Source organism: Vicugna pacos, chromosome 2, assembly GCF_048564905.1.
Source record: "Vicugna pacos chromosome 2, VicPac4, whole genome shotgun sequence".
NCBI lineage: Eukaryota > Metazoa > Chordata > Mammalia > Artiodactyla > Camelidae > Vicugna > Vicugna pacos.
In genome coordinates this window covers 93,530,082-93,547,204 of record NC_132988.1, presented here as the reverse complement: position 1 = coordinate 93,547,204, position 17,123 = coordinate 93,530,082, and the positions used below count along the sequence as shown (strand labels likewise).

At 37.1% G+C, this 17,123-nt stretch overlaps 1 protein-coding gene and 1 non-coding gene across 5 annotated transcripts in view; both read left to right on the top strand.

Moving 5' to 3' along the window:
* KLHL5 (kelch like family member 5) overlaps positions 1-16,755 on the top strand; it is a 77,807-nt gene extending 61,052 nt beyond the window's left edge. For 3 of the 4 annotated variants that reach the window (XM_072945096.1, XM_072945088.1, XM_072945100.1), the window contains 3 exons: positions 1,196-1,408; positions 2,897-3,068; positions 7,788-9,059. In XM_072945096.1, the coding sequence (XP_072801197.1) occupies positions 1,196-1,408; positions 2,897-3,068; positions 7,788-7,844 (442 nt within the window). In that variant the 3' untranslated portion in view covers positions 7,845-9,059. Of the gene's footprint in view, positions 1-1,195; positions 1,409-2,896; positions 3,069-7,787; positions 9,060-14,650; positions 14,751-15,856 lie in introns of those variants that run through there. The other variant, XM_072945085.1, reaches the window with a different exon arrangement.
* Positions 16,416-16,516, top strand: LOC116276787 (small nucleolar RNA U13). The gene has a single exon (XR_004186292.1). It is a non-coding gene; the product is annotated as a small nucleolar RNA U13 (small nucleolar RNA).
* Positions 16,756-17,123: the final 368 nt, after the last annotated feature.

Genomic DNA, 17,123 nt, shown 5'->3' with positions numbered 1-17,123 from the left:
GCTACAACCATATTTTGCTGTTTAAGATATGGTCATCTTAAAAACCAGTTGAGGGGCATAGGTACTTCATGAATTAAAATTATGAAATCTTGTCTTTTAAATAATGTATATTTAATTATAAATAGAGTTTTAATGGGCAGAAATTTGACATAGTTGAAGTATTATTTCCTGAGAATAAAAAATAACTAAACATTAACAAAGGCATCCATAAATTCAAAATGTATTTTTTTTGTACAAACAGTGAACTGAATTTATTATTCTTTCTTAAAAACTGATAGAAAAAATATCTACAAAGAGCTTCTCAAGTGAGCAGCAAATATAAGATTTTTATGCTTAATAAAAAATATTCAGATGTTCAAATATTTTAAATATTTTATGTATATTTTAAGCTCAGAATAAAAAGACTTTTAAATTAGTGCAGTATGTTGATTGAGAGTGAATTAAAATTGATTTACAAAAATTGACTTACATATTTATTTTAGATAATATAGTGTGTTAATGTCCTAAACATTGCCTAGGAGATCAATACATTTCAGTCTATAGTTTTATTCTAATGTTTTACTGTTACAAGTATATCCCAGAGGACAGTTGACTGTACAACTGTACATTAATATAACTCTTAGCCTTCTTCTGCTTCTTACTGTGTGACCATGTGCAAGCCTCTTAATCTCCATGAGCCCCAGTTTCTTCACCGGTGAAACAGGGATATAAATGGTTTGTCATAGCGTCATTGTAATGATTAAATTAATGCATGTAAAGTGCCTCGCCTGTGGTAAGTGCTCAAAGAAGGTTAGTTTCTTTCCTTTATCGCCAAGTCCTATCTTAGCTATTTAAGAAATGCCATGGTATATTTATACACCATATTTTATCTATTCTAAGACTCATTTTAACATCTCTAAAATTGCGATGCATTTTACAGTCAATGGTAGCATGTGAAGCAGATGGCAGCTGTGAAAAAGTTGTCCTTGCTTTCATGTGAGTTTGTTATCTTTTTTATGTCTGTACAGAATAATATATGATATATACACATGCTGCTTAATTGGTGACATGCCTTCTTTCTTAATGTCACATAAATTGACAGTGTATCTTCTAACTGACGTCATCTTAAATCCAGTTAAATACCATAATAACCTCTGTCTTAAGCATAACAATAGCACTGTCTCCTAGTTATCATGCTGTTTGTTCTTTTTTACAGACTTTATGCAGTTGGTGGTCGTGATGGAAGTTCTTGCCTCAAGTCAGTAGAATGTTTTGATCCTCATACTAATAAGTGGACACTCTGTGCACAAATGTCAAAAAGGCGAGGGGGAGTAGGAGTCACGACCTGGAATGGACTGCTGTATGCTATCGGAGGCCATGATGCTCCCACGTCCAACTTGACTTCCAGACTCTCAGACTGCGTGGAGAGGTAAATTCCTGTGAAGGAAAACTAGGAATAAAAAGACAAATATAAGCCTCTGCCATTTCCACACTAACTGGTATTCTTTGTTGAGCAGCCACCATGGGAAGGTGGTTCCTGAGGAGCTTTGTAAACATCGTGCTTTCTGTCTGCTCAGGCCGTCTCTCGGTGTGTCTCCAGCAGCCCGTTCAGAGTCTTCTCTCAAACTTTAGAATTGCTTATAGAATTTATTAATCGAATCATATGACAAACACTTATTGTGTACCTATTTTGTACTGGACATTGTACCTAATAAGGAAAGGAGTTTGATGAATTTCACAGCAAATGAATTAGGAGCTAGAGGCCAAATAAGAAGTGAAAAGGAGAAGGACACTTCTGACATATTTTTATATAAAGTGAGGTAACATGAAATAACAAAATGAAGGGCTAATAAGGCTTAAAAAGTTGAACAAGTCATCCTTGTTCAAAACTCAAATATAGGGCCAGGTAAAGAGCCTGATGTCACTGGAAGCTCTGGACAGTGGTTCAGGCTCCCATCTGCTGTGTTTAATGGAATGGAGAGAGCTGAAGGGATTTAAGAGGTAGAGTCAATAGGAGCATGTGTGAACACTCCAGAGGAAAAGGAATGCTTCATTCAGTCAAGTGGAGGGCGGCCACTGTCACTAGAGAACAGAGTGATGGAGAGAGTGGCAGGAAAGGAGTGAGGGGAGGTAGGGGCAGACCATGTAGAGTCTTTCAGCCTTACTAAGGATTTTGGACTTTAAAGAGCAGTGGGAAGTTAATGAATGTGTGTGTTGTATTATTTAATAAATTATAAATGACCAGAGGAAGAACAAGAAGTGAAATGAAGGTTTGTTGATGATAACAGGTACTTTCTATGAAATGATAAGTAGAGTTGGTTGGTGGTTTTTGAAAAAGCGGGGAAGTTACACCTGCATTTCAGCTGTGTTCAGGAGAAAATAATTCAGACTATGCTTGTTACCTGTTATAATCCAGGAAAAAATACCTTGTGCCATAAAATGCAGGCTGCACCCAGTGAAAAGTTGTTCACTGATACAAGAAGTATTGGAAGCAATATAGACCATCTTAGCATGATGTTTCTGCTCTTAGACAGACAATTCTGGGCAGTTCTACTTAACATACTTCATGAAATGAATAGGAAACTCCAAAAATGGAGAGTTACGATGTTTGAGACTGTAAGTCATCTTACCTGGAGCTTCATATAATGGTTTCCTCAAATTTTTGGTAGGCAACCTAAAACCTTAAAGCAGTTGTAAACATTTACATTAGCTCTTTTTACTAGTTTAAGTGTTATGCATCTGCAAAATTATAAGTTAAAAGTTTTCAGGAGAATATTGATATTTTTCTCTAAAACTATGTTCAAATGTACTTTCTATAGCAGATAGTAAGACATAAGATAGGATTAAAGGACAAAACTATTTTTATGTCAAACATTGTGGGAACAATGTCAGTTCCAGTTCTAAAATTTTCTTTCAGATATGATCCCAAAACAGATATGTGGACTGCAGTGGCATCTATGAGCATCAGCAGAGATGCTGTGGGGGTGTGTTTACTTGGTGATAAGTTATATGCTGTCGGAGGGTATGATGGACAGACTTACCTTAATACAGTGGAAGCTTATGATCCCCAGACAAATGAGTGGACCCAGGTATGGCCTTTCATTTTTCCATCATGACACTTACTCTGTTTTGTTAAAACAATTCTGTTGGTAAAACAGATCTCTCAATTATATCCAATACCAAAATTTATAGCAGAAATATAGTAAAATCATCTCTTAATTAAATATAAGAAAACAGAGGGAATGTTTAATTTTATAGTATAGTTAAAATCCAAAACTACCTCTAAAGTCTAAGTTAATACTCAGAGAAATTATTATTTGTTTGTTTTTCTTTTTTTTTTCTTTTTATTGAGGTATAGTCAGTTACAGTGTGTCAGTTTCTGGTGTACAGCATCATGCCCCAGTCATGCGCGCGTGCACACACACACACACACACATTCACTTTCATATTCTTTTTCATTAAAGGTTATTAAAAGATATTGAATGTATTCCCTATGCTATACAGAAGAAATGTGGTTTTTATCTATTTTAATATATAGTGGTTAACTTTTGCAAATCTTAAACTCCCAGATTTGTCCCTTTGCACCCTCTTTTCCCCAGTAACCATAAAATTGTTTACTATGTCTGCAAATCTGTTTCTGCTTTGTAAATGAGTTCATTACTGTCCTCTTTTTTCTTTTTACTTTTTTTTTAAGATTCCACATATGAGTGATATATGGTATTTTTCTTTCTTTCTGGCTTACTTCACTTAGAATGATGATTATTATCATTATTATTATTAGCTGCCACCATTTGCTTGCTGAGAATTGATGAGATGTTCTAGCACTGATAGAGCTGATAGGACCACAAGAAGGCTGTATAACTAAGGGAGGGGAGATTGTGGAAAATAAGAAACAAAGATGGTAGTCACAAAAAAATGAATAATAATTTTTACATACTCATACCACTGATATATGGGAGCAGATCAAATGTCTGGTCATAACCTAATTAAAGATGGGAATCCTAAAATTACATTAACAGGTGAGAAACTTGATCAGCAGGCTTATTAACAGGAAGAATTCTGTCTATGTCTGGGCAATGCCTAGCACTTCTTTTTTTTTTTTTTTTTTTTTTGCCTAGCACTTCTAAGAAAGATCTTTTGAGATCTTTGTTTCCATCATCATCAAGAACAGAACCATGAATCTTGTACCTCTGGCACCCAGTTTAGTATCTGATATACAGAAGACACTGAAATGTTTAATTGAGCCAAGATTTTCCTATATACAAGGAGCAACAGTAACTGCTGTCAAGAAAACAAAACTTAGGAGAATTCCTGCTGTCATAGAACTTAACTGCTTAGGTGAGAGCTGCACGTTTAAGGGGAGGATCCACCCTGTGCAGCAGCTGGTATGAAGTGCCCTGTGGTACAGGCAGTGAGCGCATAGGAAATCAAAGAGAAGAAAGAAAACGGGTGTTGAGAAGGTTTCATTGAGAAGAAGTGGGATTTAATTTAAGCCTTAATGAGTCAATCCAATTCAAAAAAGTAAAAGGAAAGGGGAAGTTTGTATGAGAAAACATGAAAAAAATGTGACTAAAACAGAAATATGCAGGCTATATTAAGGAAGTATGGCTGGTTATAAGGCTCCGTGCTTGAGAAGAGTTGGAGTTCTTATTGGAGAGGAAGGCTGGGTTCAGGATGGAGGTCTGTGATGGTCAATCTTAAGAGGTTGGTAATAAGAAACCAGTGGAGACTTTTAACCAAGAGAGAGATGCAGTAATAGAAAGTCCATGTGTCAGCAGCTGGGGACAGAGTAAGTTGGATTAGGAGCAAGGGAAAAGAAGGTTGGGTGAAAGGAAAACATTTAGAAGGTTGCTTCTGTTGTAAGGCTTGAGGTGTTAAATATATAGATGGATTCAAGAGATGGTACCAAGTCCTGTCTGTTCTTTCTTTATATGCTTTCTGGCTTGTGTAGAGATGCAGCTTCTGATGAAAACAGCAAAGGAAAGATCAGATAGCATCTTAGTAGATAATGAAATAGAGCATTTAAAGAGAGGAGAGAGGGTTTCAACAGTGTAAGAAAGAATGAAGAAAATTTGTCATTCATGAAGTTGTCAGGACCTTTGAGATTGTGATAGTAGCAGAAGCCACCACCCAGTGTAAAAAGTAAAGAGAAGAATAAAAGTAAATGTGGGAGCTAGAGGGGCGTACAATTTTTAAATGATGATAGAAAGTTAACACTTACTGAGTGCCTTTTATGTACCCGGCTCTATTCCAAGCACTTGTCATTAAAGAACTTATTAAATCTTCTCAACAACCCTATAAGGTAAATACTATTACTTCCCCATGATATTGCATGAGGGGTCTGAGACAGAGAGATTAAATAGCTGACCCAATATCGCACAGTAGATAAATGGGAGAGTTAGGATTTGAGTCTAGGATCTTTTTCACAATAGAGATGAAGACAAGAGAGTTGAAAGAAATTCAAGACTAGAAGGAGAAAGCAAAATTGAAGGGCACTTTCCTGAATGTAGGACGGAAACAGAATTGAGGGCAAAGGCTGGTACTCCTCAGACTGGAGGAAACAATCTTACCTTCCAAGACCGGAGAGAAAGATGAGAAATGAGTATAAAGGATATAAAGTGTTTTAAAATGAAGAGAAGGATAGAAAAAGAGACTTAGATTGTATGACTGTGATCTTGTTTCTTTCTTAAGTGAGCTCACATGGTGAAGGGTTGAGAAAGCATAATTTGAGGGCTTCAACTCTGGAATTTCATTAGAAATCATGTGGCCACCTACCGTCAGTCTCCCACCATGGCAGAAGTAGTTGTGAATGACAACAAAGGAACCCCAAAAGAGACAGAGGAATCTTTTTCTGAGATGTATTTGATTTAAGCCACAAGGAAGTCGATTGGCCAGTATTTCAGATTTGGTATTACAGATAATTAATACTTTATGCTGAATCACTCTGTATCAGAATTAATAATATGTGACCACATAGCTCTTTGGTCTGCAAGCCATCTCTATTACTATTTTAAAGCACCTAAATGTGAACTTAAAACCATAGTATCTGAAAAGTAAATGTTTTCCATTTAATGTTCCAACAAATGGACAAGAGGACATTTGTACAGGGAATGAAATGGGATGACCAAGTCTTAAGCCACCACCCACTCCACTACCAGCCTTGATCCACATCAGGAAGTGATTGCATTATATTTAATGAATTCTCTAAACTATACTTTCTAGCTGGTTTTCATAACAACAGCAACTATTCACAATGTGGAGACTTTAGTGTCTTGGGTGTTTTGAGGAAAGCTGTTAATTACAAGCAGACATTTTGATTTAATTGACATAGGAATTACTTCTAGAATACTGTAAGTATATATGGTTTTAAAATAGGTTATTTGTTCAAGGAGATATAACAGTGATCAAAACCAAAACAATTGATTCAAATGGAGAACAACTAAGAATTCTCTTACAATTGAAGTTGGATGTGTTCTTAAAATCTACTCATTGGTCTGGGGTGCAGGTGTCAAAATGATTAAGAAATCTTTGTTTTTTTAATAACATCTTTTTAAGCACTATTCTCATGTATTTTTATTTTATTTTATTAAGAGGGAGATAATTAGGTTTATTTAATTACTTTTTTAGTGTAGGTCCTGGGGACTGACGGGTTGAACCCAGGACCTGGTTGCATGCTAAGCACACACTCTACCACTTGAGCTGTACCCTCCCCCAAGAAATCATTTTAATATCACGTATTTGACAAAAACACTTTATGACATACCTCCATATATATAAGTACAAAACAAACTTTCTCAATACATTATATTAGTGATCTGTTCTCAAATGCTAATTTGGTGAGGGTGATTAGGTTTATTTTCATTTATTTATTTGTTCATTTTTTAACGGAGGTACTGGTGATTGAACCCAAGATCTTGAGCATGCTAAGCATATGCTTTACCACTGAGCTATACCCTCCCCCCACAAATGCTAATGTTTTAATTCTCTTAGGTCAGATACATAGTTTGCTGTGCATTCTTACTGTGTTCACAGTAGCCCTTTAAAAACTATCCTTGCCCACACTTAGTTTCACTATGAATTTCCTTGTGTCTAGAGTACTCAAAAGACAAAGATTTAAGGATTTTCCTCATCCATAAGTGATGATTATGTTCTGTCCCCTTTCGCTTGCACTTCTCACTGTCATAGAGTCTAGTCACTAGGTTTGTTTCCACTCCTAGGGAGTTGGATGGGTGGTATTTATTATTCATTCCCTCCGCTAAAAAGGAGTAGAGTGGGTTTACACTTTCCAGCCATGCGGAGAAGGTCAGCAATAAATCCAAACTTAGCGGTTCCTCCAGAGGAAGCAGATCGTGGGCATACGGTGTATTTGTGTGCTCTCTCTGCGACAGCACTTCTGTTACCCGGCCTCTCTGGGTAGTACCTGGTATTTTCAACATGGTAGTCACAAAGTTACTTTAGGTATTTAGCATTCCCTCACATCCATATTGTGCATCATTTTGGCCAAAATAGGGTTTCACGTAGAACAATTTGAGAGCTATTAAGAAAAAAGATCACCCTTAAAGAGATGTGAATACTAGATAATTATGTTCTATACCCAAACCAGTTTAGTTGGTGAAGCTTTGGCATCAGGAGGGAGGTCCTGTTCAGAAGGAACAGGGCCAGCGGTGGGGCTAGGGCAGCAGGGTGGGGGCAGCAGCTCTTTTGCCTATAAGTACAGACCGTTTCAGTGTTTCACCGACTAGTGTGGTATTATCAGCGTTCTTACCTACAAACCCAACACCTATGTTTTTTTTGTTTGTTTTTTTTAGGTTGCTCCACTGTGCCTAGGAAGAGCTGGGGCTTGCGTTGTGACTGTAAAATTATAACTTAGTGCTTTGTTTTCTAAATGAAGATATCATCTTCCTTTATGAATTTAGTATAATTATTCTACTATCAATGGGTATGTTTTTAGTAAATTAGCAAGGCCGCATTCCTGGGCACAAAGTGCCTGATCTCTAAGTGAAGATGTTAAAACAAAGGAGGAAAGAGCGGACAAACCAGGATTAAATATTTTCATTTCTTAGTAAATCAAAACTGCATCTGGTGGCTTGTGAACATATGTTCCTGATACAAAATATGAGGACAAATGCACTGCTTCTGAACACAACCCAGCGCTAACTGGGAGTTTCGTTTCTTAATAATCAAGCACATTTTACTCACATTATCTAGGCTGCTTTTATTACAGTGCGAATACATTGGATTAAAACTTGTAACGTTTTACTTCGTAACTTTATCATACATGAGTTACAGTAATTTTTATTTGTTTGTTTAACCACAACCACTGTTTTAAGGACATACTGAAGACTATGCATTTAGTTTTTCTCAGAAATAGCTGCCATATATGTGCTTTGGTTGAGGATTTTATTTCTAGAATTGGCTTAGTCCAATGAATAAAGAAAAACGTTAAAGAGTTAAAACAACAATGACCAAATAAAAACTGGATAGGATCTTTGGGATCTATTTAAAGATTCATTCCATCTAGATTCAACAAGAACTCCATGTTATGATATTCTTAAATTGGAATTGAAACATGGTGTTTTGCATTAAATTTAAGATAGGCAATTTTATGTGGAGAAAATACATGTTCTATGCCCTCTAATGTTCTTTCACCTAATTAGTATTTAATTATGTGGATTTGCTTTCTTTTATATTATTAAAAATGTTCTGATTTTGTCTTTTGATATTGACAGAATTGTATGGCTGTTCCTCTTTTCTCAAGTCTGTGTTTGCGCCCCTGCCTTGTTTCTTACCTTTTGCCACAGTTAGTAATCCTTTGTGCTTCTTTGTAATCAAACAGTTTGGGGGGAATGGGTTTACTGAATGTTTGAAAAATAAGTTTAAAGTGTTTATTACCCAAAGTTTTGTACATTTGTAAGCTCTTAATTACACATGTGAATGTTAATACTCTCAGTGAATTATTTATTGTTTGCAAAAATGCACTGGGCAGTAACATTTTATGATAAATCTTTTAAGGTATAAGTCATTAACTTATATCTTAATATAAAGTGAGTACAAACTAAATTCCCATCTTTTAAATACTATATTGTGGTTAATGTGTTTTTTATTTTATATCAAGGTAACCTTTCTTTTTGTTGCTTCTTTTAAGAATTAAAACAAACTTTTTTTTTTAGCTGATTTTGAATGCTCATGAAATATTTCTACCTTTGAAATCAAGAAATTTAGTACTTCTAGTCCCAAAACAAATTCCATGGGCATTTTACTGATGTGGCCACTAAGAAAATAATAGTGATAGTGACAAATATGTTAATATTTCATATATTCATTATACTGTGGATATAAAGTCAGTTATTTTCCTGATAAAGAGGGATCAGCTGTAGAATATATTTACAAATTTAGGGTAAGGGAGAGAAGAGGAAAAGGTACAAGAAACAAACAAGAATTCCCAAAGCAGAAACATACCAGTACATCCCTTCTTGACTTAGAGACTTAGACCTGTGACTTGAAAAGAAAATGCTTCTACTTGTGATCATTTCTCATCTCCACTCACTTGTTCCCTGCGCCCTCAGTGGAGGCAGACTCACCTCAGCGTAAAGGAACTGATTCTCTTCTCTGAGGATCTTCCTTTCCTTTACGGGATTCATTAGAACAGTCCCTTTGATTTTCTACCCCATTTGAGGGCCCCTCTAATGCAGTTTTGTAGTCAGTAGGATGTGCTCTCCTGGATACTAGTGAAGACAGCATTTCTTCTCTAGTGACAGAGCATTTGCCAAAACATTTATTCCACTCCTAGTCTGGGATCTTATAAATCTAGAGGAAAATACTGCTCTTTCTTATAGGCATCATCCAGCATTGCTGCCTTGACTTTTGCTGTTAACTTCTCCATTGACATGTCTGGCTGCTCTTTATTTTAACCCCAGTTAATGACCACCACATGAAAAATAATATTTGCTAGTAATTATTGAATGATTATTATGAACTAGCAACCAAGGTTTTTGCATGCATTAATGCACTTAAACTTCATAACAACTTTATGAGGTAAGTTCTATTATTATTCCCCCTTTATACAGATAAGGAAACTGGGGCAAAGAGAATTAACACCCAGATTTATATATAAGAAGATTTATATATTTATATAAGATTTATATATAAGAACTAAGTGGCAGAGCAGGGATTTGAATGCAGACAGTCTGGCTCAGGAGTCCTTTATCACTCCTGCTTCTAGGTAGAAAAGAAGTTTTATTTTATGTGAGAAATTATTTGTTTTAATAAAAAGAAAAGTAAAGGAGGTTTATGCCTTTTAGAAGTAAATTTATCTGTCACACTCTTATCAGAAATTTTTGGTTCCTTAGTATCAGGGGGAATTTTGTCTAAATCTCTTATAGAATTTTATATACATTTTGCTTTAGAGAAGTAAATGCAAGAAAACATATTTCAAGTTTTATATTAAATATTAGATAAATTGCATGGTATTTTGGATGAATGAACCATAAACAAATTCATTCATCAAAAATACGCTTTACTGCCACAAAGCAGATAACCTAGATGAAATGGACAAATTTCTAGAAACACAAAATTACCAAGAAGAAAAAAATCTAAACAGACCTATAGTAAGTAAGAGATTGAATCAATAATCCAAAAACCTCTCAACAAACTACAGAACCAGAATTTGGGTTGACAAAGACAGACTGTATACTATGACAGACCAAGATTTGCTGCAGGAATACAGGGATAGTTCAACATACAAAAATCAATCAGTGTGATATACCATGTAGTAGAATGTGGGGAGCTCAGCCTGAAGAAACCAGAACAGTGCCATGAAAATAAAGCTCTTTGTTATTAAAAAAAAAAAAAAAAAACCAGAATGAAGGGGAAAAGAAACAGAATGATCATCTCAATTGATAAGAAAAAGCATGTGACAAAAATCAACACCTTTTCATGGTAAAAGCAAACTAGAAGGAGAATGGAATGTCCTCATCCTGTTAAAAGGTGTTCATGAAAAACCCACAGGTAACAACATACTAAATGGTGAAAGATTGAAAGGTTTCTCTGAAAGCTCAGGAAAATGCCCACTCCGCTAGTCAACATTATACCAGAAGTTCTAGGCAGAGCAATTAGGCAAGAAAAAATAAAATAACAGGAATCTCAATTAGAAAAGGAGAAGTAAGATTCTCTCCATTAGCAGCTGACATGATCTGACATATTAAAAATCCTAATGTTTTCAAGGTTCATCCATGTTGTAGCAGGTATCAGTACTTCATTTATTTTTATGGCTGAAAAATGTTCCACTATATATATGTACATCACAATTTGTTTATCCATTTGTCAACTCATGGATATTTGGGTTATTTCCACTTTTGACTACTGCGAATAATGCTATTATGAATATTTGTGTGGAAGTTTTTGTTTGAACACCTGTTTTCGGCTTTTTCTTTTTTCTTTTTTTTTTTGGTATGTACCCTGGGTGAAATTGCTGGCTTATAGGGTAATTCTATGTTTAGAATGATGCCATTTATATGAAATACCCAAAATAGTCAAATTCATAGAGACAACCAGGGTCTGCGAGGAAGAGGGAATAGGGGATGAACACGGGTTTTCCTTCTGGGGTGATGAAACTGTTCTAGAACTAATTAATGGTGTGGTTACACAACTTGACGAAAGTACTAAATGTCACTTATGGTCAATTGAGTGCATATTTTACAACAATAAAAAGCTTTACTAGGTACATTACAAATTGTTATTTAAATGTCATAGCAATATATATACTAGGAGTAAAACTCTGCATTTATATACATTCCAAGGAGAATTTTTAAAAGTGTAATTTGCAAGTAAACAGATGTTTTAAAAATCCGACAGAAAGGCTCTTTAGATTTTAATTCTGGTCTAAGAAGAGAGTGAGAAACAATGACAAACCTAAGGGGAAAGTTTGATTGGCAGCTTTTCCCCAATGCCTGGTACACAACTGGCATTCCATAAATGTTTGTTGAAAGTCAAGATCGGTATCTTTTCATAAACTCTGTATAATTTTTGAAATTGTTGATAATATCTTAATTCTTACTCAGGAACGAACATTCAGTAAAATGACATGTAGTTTTACTATGAACTAGATTATAAATTCCCATGGAATATTTTCATTCTATTTTACTTTTTCAATTGGAGTAAAACAAAAATCAAATGCCATGAGAAGTTAAAGCCTAACTTTGGCATTTCCTCCTTCTGGATCTCAGATACCTTTATCTTTATAAGACTGCACCGTCTGATGGGAGACTCCCCCATCAGAGACTCTGTCCTTACGACTAATGACTGAGAAAGTATGATGTTTATTTTTTATCTTCTCCTGGGCCTCAGCGACTCTGGTATCTCGTGAATCGCTTAAAGATGTGCAGTATTGATTGATGTAGGTGTCAGCATCATGCCCAGCCTATTTTCCCCCAGCCCTGGGTAATTATTTCCTTTGGGCTAATGAGGTGCATCTAGAGAGGGAAGCCAGGGAAGCTTGGGAACCACATTCAGTGCCCTAGGTCTCTGCCCAGGCTGGTTGGTTTCATTTGATGAGATTTCTTTTGGATTAAAAAAATTATATTTAATTGATGTATTTTAAAGTAGCTTTATATGAGTGAGTGACTACTACTTGTATAATGTCTGTGCCTTTAAAATAACTAAGGTAAGCTGGGAAGGCTCACAGTGACTCAGTGACCATTTGGTTCTGCTCTAAGTGGTAGCATGCTCAGGGTATTAAAGTTACCATGAGTATACTATGTTTCAAAACTATTGACTGTTTATTTTATTTTTTCTGAATAAACTCTCAGAAAATTCTATTGTCACTTCTAAAAAAAAGTAAACACATTCCACTTGAAATTAAAAAACAGAATCAACTAAATTTTAAAAATAGTTTTCCTTAAAGTTATGCATCTTTATAAATCTGAAATACATGGTAAACTGGGCAGTTCAAAAGTGACATTGATGGAGTAAATTCTGTGGAAGGAAAGAAGTCCTTGCTTAGTGGTGGCTGAAGCCATGAGGTTAGAGAGAAGCTGTCATTCAAGAGCTGTCTGTGTCAGGGACAGAAGAGCTGCTGCACTGCATGTGAACTTCAGAGAAAGAAAATGCTGAGAAATAAGTTTAGCAAAACCTGACCTACTTATCTGTCTGATTCTGTATCAGAAACTCAGCAGCAGAGCTACAGAGAAGGACTGAGGGAGTTAGTTAATCCAGTGGAGAATTCATTTATCTCAGAAAACTTTCTGATCAATAAGGCATTGAGCAAATCAGTCGGGAGACTAAACTCTTACACGATAATAGATCATAACACAAAGGAGGAGAAAGAATGTTAGTTTCTTAAGGGCACGTACTGGGGTGTATCACTGTGTCCCCTGCAGCACTTAGCGTGCAGTCTACTGTTATACCTTCGCGTAATAGGCTCTTGCTAATTATTTGTTGAATATAAATATCAAGTAGACTAGGTCCCTGAGGTAAAACACCTCAGAGGTGTTGGAACGTAGGTTTACGGTCAGGCAGATTCTGAATCTCAGAGCAACAACAACAACACATTATGAGATTTCTTTGTTCACATATGGAGGTGGGTGCAGGTAAAATTGGAGGGGTGCAAAGCACAAGCATGGACATGGAAAACCAGAATATGTTCAGGAAGTAAGGAGCAGCCCTGGTGAGCTGACTGCAGCATCAGATACGTGCTGAGGAGTCGAGGGAAATGTCAGCCAATTTATTCTTTTATTCAAATTAAGGATGACAGTTACCCTTCTGTCCGTGCATGACTAAAATAACATGGAGAAGCCCCGGATGATCATAATAACGGCCAGAGGTGCAGTCTGCACACAGGCCACCGTCTACTCCCTCCCCTGCTCTTCCGTCTGACCTTATTTAAACAGCCATATGGACCACTTAAACAGCTAAAGTATGTTAACTAAATGATCTATTTTCTCTTCTCCCAGCAAGATTATGACAGATTTTCAAATGTCACAGGCATTTAACCCAATATTTGGGTGGTAGGAAGTGTTTATAGTAATTTCTCTACATGACATAAAGTCTGCGTAATAAGAAATCGTCATTGTGAAGATGGTACTAGATGATTGCTTAGGTCCCTTTCAGCCCCGGCAGTCAGTAATGCAGGTTGAGTATCATCTGACCCTGTCTTGACATTGGTACCCACCGGATATAACATCTTGGGATTTCCATCCCAGGCGGAATCCAGAATGCTACAACAGTTATCCATCCCCCATTGCTTGAACTACCTAGTCCAGTGATTCTCAACCATGGTGTCATGTTAGGATTACTTGAAGAACTCTTAAAATACCTAAATGCCTGGACTCTACCCCAGATACAGGCATGTCAGCCCCAGCTGGAACCCAGGTGATTATGTGCAGCCACACTGAGAAACATTCCTTTTTGAAGGCCAAAATTAAGAGAAAAGTAGCCAGTTCAAGGTTACACTTCAGCATCTAGGTCAAAAGAATAAAGGCGGAGAAACTACAGGTCTGAGGTCAGCACACTGCAGGCCATAGGCCGAATCTGTCTGCTGTTCATTTTTGTAAATAAAGTTTCAGTGGACACAGACACGCCAGTTGTTTGAACATTGTCTCTTGCCGCTTTTCTGCTATGACAACTTAGTTGAGCAGTTGTGAAAGAAACCATATCTTTCTCTTGATGTTTACAGAAGTCTGCCAACCTGTGCCTCGAGGAGCAGTCTTCATCACCTAGGAAATGAGGCCTCTGAGGATGGAAATGAGGAAAATAATTACCTAGCAAAGAAAACGGTAAACCAAGGTGGAACTCCCAACATCAAGGAAGGGATTGAAAAAAGACAGAGCGAGGATGAAAGGCTGAGGAACGAGGCCTTGAGCTCGGCCTGTCAGGCCTCCCCACCGAGTCTCTGAGAAAGTCTCCTCTGGGCCTGAAGGCAATTAGAGCCTTTCTTAGGTGTTGAAGCGTCTGAATGAAATGGGGCTAAAAGCTCATGTTTTATTCAGTTGCCTCCGCCTTGGTAATCTGTTGACTGAAATATAGGGAGGTTGAGTCCCCTTGATTACATAGTGGACAGTGTGCTGAGCACTTTGTATATGTTAATACATTTCATCTTTACTATAGCCTGATGAAGTAGATATGATTATTCCCACTTAATGATGTCGAAACTAGCTAGTAAATAATAGAGCAAAATTAAAAAACCAACCAGACATGTATGACTTTAGAGCCTTTAAAAAAAATCTTTGCAGGATTGCCACATGGAGGTGAATTTTAGCTGTCTCGATTACATAGGATGATACATATTTGATGCCAAAATCAGATATTGTGATAGTGCCCTCATCACATCTGTGCTACCTGTTAAGTTTTTACTTTTAATGAGTAGGAACAGGTTGGGTAGTTCTGTATACCCTACACACACACACACACACACACACACACACACACACACACACCTTACTAAGTACCTTTCTGTGGTGAGAGGACAAAAGAAGGGCATTTTGTAAGCATGGCATATTCAGTGTCCTGGGTACAGAGAAGGATTGTTGTTGTTCATAGAGTGAAGAGCAAGGATGCTGAGTAGAGCAGTAATGGATGGAAATGAGAAGAAGAGGCATTAGTAGAAAGTCATAAATCCATTATGAGAAGTTTAGTATATTTTAAGAGAGACAAATGCTTCAAAATTCTAAGGATATGAGGAAGATGCTTCTGTAGCTCTGATATATTAGTCAGGGTCCAGTCAGGAGACAGACACCACATAATCATTTGAACAGGGAAGGTCTGATATAAAGAATCATGTGCTTTAATAAAGGATTGGACTCATGAAGGATTGGTTATTAAGGTCTGGGATTTGATTCTGCCTATTTGCAAATTAGTAACTTAGCCTGATAATGTTTCACAGGTGCTGGCAGAAGACACTAAATTCCTGGATCAGAGACAAAGGGCTTTATTACTGAAGCACAGAAAGCAGCATGACTATCATCTCTGGGTTAATTCCCCTTGCCTCCCAAGTTCCCTAGGAGCAGCATTGAGGATCCCAGGTGGGAAGTCCCCTGATATGAGGAATCTCCTGCCTTTGGAGTAAATGGTAAACAACCCTAAATTTAAGCTGTGTCTCAAATTTTAAACTCAATGTGTACTATTTATTACTCCTCCCATGATCTGATTCCCTTGTTCAGCCTCAATTAAACTTCAGATTCAGAAGTTCAACAGAGACGTGGAAGTAAATCTCATGTTCTAACAAAAGGTCAACTGAGAGAGGCAAAGTGATGTTCTCTTCCTTTTCCGCAGGAACTAACAATAACAACAAAACCAACTCTGGCCATCTTAGACTATGACATAGCAGACTATGGACCTTTCCTTGGAGAAATGGAGGGGAAAGAGCTACTAAGTACTGGAAGGGAAAAAATGATTTATAGGGGATATCATAGAGCTGAACAGAGACCGGGAAAATAAAGAATAGTAGTTCGTAGTTCATGAGCGTGATTGGGTGCTCACGCACCTGTGTGGCATGTGCCTCCCTCGAACCTTGCTACGAGGTCGGCACATTACCTATCTGACATGAGAGAAAAAAGAAATAGAGAATAAAATATTAAGATTTACAGGGCTTTGAAAGTCAAAACAATAGAGAATTGATCTAGTAAAATAAAAACTGAATAATTTAAATTTCTTTTTTAAAAAATCATTTTCCTTTCCTAATAATGCAATCTAAAGCCATTAGGTGGATCACGGTAAGGATGGCGTCTGCGCTGGTGCTGAGGGAAGTCATGGTGGTCCAGTTTCAAGTATTAGAGTCCAAGTGGGGTGAAGGGGTCATCCTACAGAGGAGAGGGGTGGGCTGGGGTAGGGTGTCAGACGCCAAGCAAGTTAAGGAACGTAATCACACAGGGGGCAGCCTGCATTGGAGAGTCAGAGCCTGAGCAGTGAGGAAGGGGTATGTGTGGAGAGGCTGACTCAAGAAAAGCCTAGAAAGAGGAGTTAGAGCCCAGCAGGGAGGGGTGGGCATCCGGGCAGAGAGGGGCTGGGGGGAGGGATTAGAGAGTGTTTGCATACAAGGGTGTGTTACTGAGATTTGTAATAAGAAATAACATATTTGATCTTCCTCCCAGTTTCTAGCACACAGCTCCTGAAACCTTTGGAATTTCCTGAGATGAGGGCAATTCGTTGTG